The 4,485-nt window shown below is 37.1% G+C and overlaps 1 protein-coding gene across 1 annotated transcript; it reads left to right on the top strand.

Moving 5' to 3' along the window:
* Positions 1-228: 228 nt before the first annotated feature.
* LOC125075398 (uncharacterized protein PF3D7_1225600-like) lies at positions 229-4,273 on the top strand. The gene is made up of 3 exons (XM_047687139.1): positions 229-268; positions 3,012-3,580; positions 3,716-4,273. Exons 1-3 carry the CDS (start codon positions 229-231, stop codon positions 4,271-4,273), a joined length of 1,167 nt encoding a protein of 388 aa, XP_047543095.1.
* The last annotated feature ends 212 nt before the right edge of the window (positions 4,274-4,485 follow it).

Here is a 4,485-nt window from a genome sequence, read left to right as displayed (position 1 = left end):
CTCGTATCATAATAAAAATTATTTGTACGATATCCTTTTATGAATCTTACAGTAGAATGAACTGGCTTAAATCGTCAGGTAAGGATGGAAGGAACAGCGTTAAACGTTTCTCTTTGTACCTGTCTCTTTCCAGTGCTTTAATAACAATGTTGTCATTGTCATTGAGCTATTTTCAAACGATGTTATTTGAAATGTTATGACATGTTTTTGCGCACGCACTTGTCCACTATGTCCACGTGTTGGCTGGTCTACCTTGAGATCAGCCGCCGTGACCGCAATCACTAAAGACGACATCATAATTGTTTTTTTTTAGGATAAATAACTTTTAAGATTCAGACATATGCTGAAAGATCCCGCCGAATGCATGTATAGCCAGATAAAAAGACCCTGACGAATGCCGACTAATCTCAACTGTAAGATTGATGCAAGCATTTCGTTTGAGTTTTTATCTGTTAATCTTGGCTTTATCTATTTTTTTAGATTAGAGCCAGACGAATGCTGATAGCTCCATACTAATGTCGATAGATTCAGATGAATGCGGGTAGGTCCGGAATATTGCGGATAAAGCCAGACGAAATCAAATAGATCCAGACCAATGCGGGTAGAGCGAGACGAATGCGGATAGAGCCAAACGAATGCGGAATGAGTCAGACGATTTCGGGCTATTCCAGACGAATGCAAATAGATCCAGACTAATGCGGATAAAGCCAAACGAATGCGGATAGAGCCAGATGAATGCGGATAGGTTCAGACGAATGCGAATAGAGCCAGACGGATGCGGATAAAGCCGAACGAGTGCGGATAGAGCCAGATGAATGCGGATAGGTTCATACGAATGCGAATAGAGCCAGACGAATGCGGAGAGATTCAGACAAATGCGGATAGTCTTTTTAGATAGCGAGAAAAACTGTAAACCAAATTCTCGCATCTCGCTAAGTTCGACTTTTTCCATTCGTAAAAATTAGAAATTGCCCAAATTATCTGAGACAAAACTCTAAACGAAATGCTAGCAATTTCGATATTTCTCATACTAAGATAAATTATAAATGGCACTCTACGAAGTCCCATATCTCATCAGTTTCTACAAAGTTCCAAAGAATTGAAATAACCAAAATAAGAACCAATCAGATATTGTTTAGTGGAAAAAATAATTTCAAGCAAAGTTTGCATTCGCCTGAATTTCCTTGTTCTTAATATCTATTGATAATTCATCTCACAATGGATGCAGAAAACAATCTGCAACCCGCACATAACGGTGGTTTACTTGGTGGTAGGGCTTTGTGCAAGCCCGTCTGGGTAGGTACCACCCACTCATCAGATATTCTACCGCAGTACTCTGTATCGTTTTTTTTATATAAATATTGGACAATATCACATACATTACTCTGATCCCAATGTAGGTACCTAAAGCACTTGTGTTATGGAAAATTATAAGTAACGACGGTGTTGTGTTACGGTTAGAAGGGTGAGTGAGCCAGTGTAATCACAGGCACAAGGGTCATACCAGCTTAGTTCCTGAGATTAGTGGAGCGTCTTTGTCTATGGGCGGTGGTGACCACGTACCATCCGGTGGCCCGTATGCTCACCCACCAACCAATGGTAAAAAAAAAACTGATGTAAATTTGCGATATGTGATCCAACAGCTTCGGACCAACGTGCTCGAATTACGATATATATTTTTTAAATCCATTTTTATTTCCCTTTTATTTACGTTTTCATACCCAACCATATTTTAACTGGCAGTTAAAATAAATATAAAATGTAAAATTAAACGACCGATAACAATCGTAATAGAAAACCAAAAATGTTTTATTTAAAGCATTTTATCCGTGTATGTAAGTATTGCAATAAATTCACTTCGAGATTAACGAAAAGTTAGATAAAATTTAAAAAATAACCTATAAAAAAAATAAACTATTTAATACGTTTATGTCAATGTATAATTGTAAATATCGTTAGATTGTAATCTATCTCGCGAGATTGTGAAGAAAGGCCGACAAGAAACTCAGTAGTTACTCTTTTTCAACAACCTAACCTAACCGAAATATCATAAACTATCGAAATTTACGACGATTTATTTTGACTTAAATCACCGGTCACAATATTACGGCAGCTTACAATCTCGCGAGATAGATAACAATCTAACGGTATTTACAATTCTACGGTGATATTTGTATCGATATTATTTGATAGCAGTCAAAGTTCAGAACGCTTTTTATGTAATATATGTTGACAGCCTAGCTAACGGACCATTTGATGGTAAGTGACCACTGCCCATAGACATTGATACAATTAAAAATATTAATTGTTCCGTATCACCTACACGGTATCATCTTGCGAACTAAGACGCTATGTCTCTTGTGACTGTAGTTACACTTCTTTTTTTATGGCATTTGGCGGCGACCATATAGGCCACCTGATGGTAAGTGGTCACCACCGCCCATAGACAAAGGCGCTGTAAGAAATATTAAACATTCCTTACCTCACCTATGATGTTATGTCCCTTGTGCCTGTGATTACACTCGCACACTGGTGGCACCTTTCTAACCAGAACACAATAATGCTATGTATGTAACTGTTCAGGGGAATATGTTATGAGTGGGTGGTATTTAGACGGTCTTGCACAAAGTGCTGCCACCGATCAAAGCCTGTGTGTTCGTAAACGGGGTTGTGATCGAATAGCCCTGTAGTTTATTTGTGCTTGCCACACAACGTGATGGGAAACTTATAGAAGCCACAACAGGAACGTGAGCTGATTTTTTGATTAATAAGTATTTTCGTTCCTATGCATAATTTTTTATACCTTAAACTTGACATAAAAAACTTGAACATAATAAATAATACACAGGTATAAAAAACAACCACCGTACAAATTATAGCTAAGTGGATTGGTGGCAATACTATCAACAATTTGATTGATACGAATCGGAATTGTCCGATTTAATAGATAGATAATCAACCAGCCCTGATGTCATTGGAGACATATTTTTACTACCATTTTCGTATTTCAGGTGTGTATTTCTCGACACTCGTCAAGCTATTAAGCGGTTATCTTCTATTCGCTGCAAATTTCGAAGATTTCCATACGATCGCTAAAAAATTAGCTGCCGATAAACGACCTGTAGTTTCAACGAGAAATAATCAGGCAAGCCCAGATAGCTATTACGAATACGAAGACGATTACGAGAGATCATATGAAAACAGACCGAAGAACAATCACCAGTTAAATAAAAAACGCCAGAAAGCCACCTCAGACACAGATACAGATCCTCAAATAGATTTCGAAGAATTAGTCGAAAGAGTCAAGAAAAGAATTGAGAAGGAACTTAAAGATAAATATTTGAAAAATATAAAACAAGACGATGAGAACAAAGGCGACATTGACGACAATAATGAAATGGTTACTAATAAGGAAAATAATTCTGAAACTTTAAAACACGAAAAAGAAAATAAACAGAAGAAATCAAAAGTAACGGAAGGAGTTGAAGAAACGTCACCACCAGAAGACGACACGGAATTTATCGATGAAATCACAGATAAACCTCAAAGACTTAATTCGAATAAAACTCACACACAAGAAGTTAGATACGAATACGCTGATGCAATGTTTGAAACGACACCATCGAACAAAAGAAATAAAAAGAATCATATTTATAAAGAAAAAGGTTTTATAGAAACTCCCGCGGAAGAGAAAAACGATGACTTGCCCTTTAAGAAAATCATCATGACTAAGAAAGACAGCTACGAAGATTACAAAATGCCAGAAAAGGAAACTGATATTTACTCGAGTTCAGAAAAGGCGCGTCAGAAATATGGAAATACAAATAAAAGATTCAAAATCGAACAGAACAGACAACAGAAACGTCACAGCAATGACAGTTCCGAATCTACGTCACGTCAAACCAGAGCCAGCACGAAGAGACTCAAAAGTCATGGTAAAATTAAATCTAGAACGAGAAAAACAACGCCAAACTACGATTACAAGGAGAAAACAAATTCCGACGAGCTTGAAACGAAAACAAAGAAATTCGACATGGTCGATGAAACGACCTTAACATCGAAAGAAATTACGAAAAGAGCTAAATCCGGTACAATGCTACCAACACGAGAAAGATATAAAACTGTAACGCCAAATTACAACGCAAAACTGCCAACGTTAGTCGAGAAATATGATTTCGATGAACCTTTACCGGAGAGGGATCGCGAAAGGGAGGATTTGAAATACTACGGGAACCCTCCCGCTCGTATCAATAAAAAAATACGTCTAGTATAAAGTTTTCAGTTTATTAAATTACAGAACTCAGAACTGTTATATAAATTCAGACCCTGAATATTTTCTATTCAAGTAGGCTCTTAAAAGCACTTTTGAATTATGATACAGTGTTGTGTCAAATGTAAAGGTACCACCGGTTCGAAAAGTAGATTCTACCGGGAAGAACCGGCTAGTAACTCTTTTCTACCGTGCTAGTTCTATGTCAATAAAGT

This window comes from Vanessa atalanta, chromosome 30, assembly GCF_905147765.1.
Source record: "Vanessa atalanta chromosome 30, ilVanAtal1.2, whole genome shotgun sequence".
NCBI classification, from domain to species: Eukaryota; Metazoa; Arthropoda; class Insecta; order Lepidoptera; family Nymphalidae; genus Vanessa; species Vanessa atalanta.
This window is presented reverse-complemented; position numbering and strand designations above follow the sequence as displayed.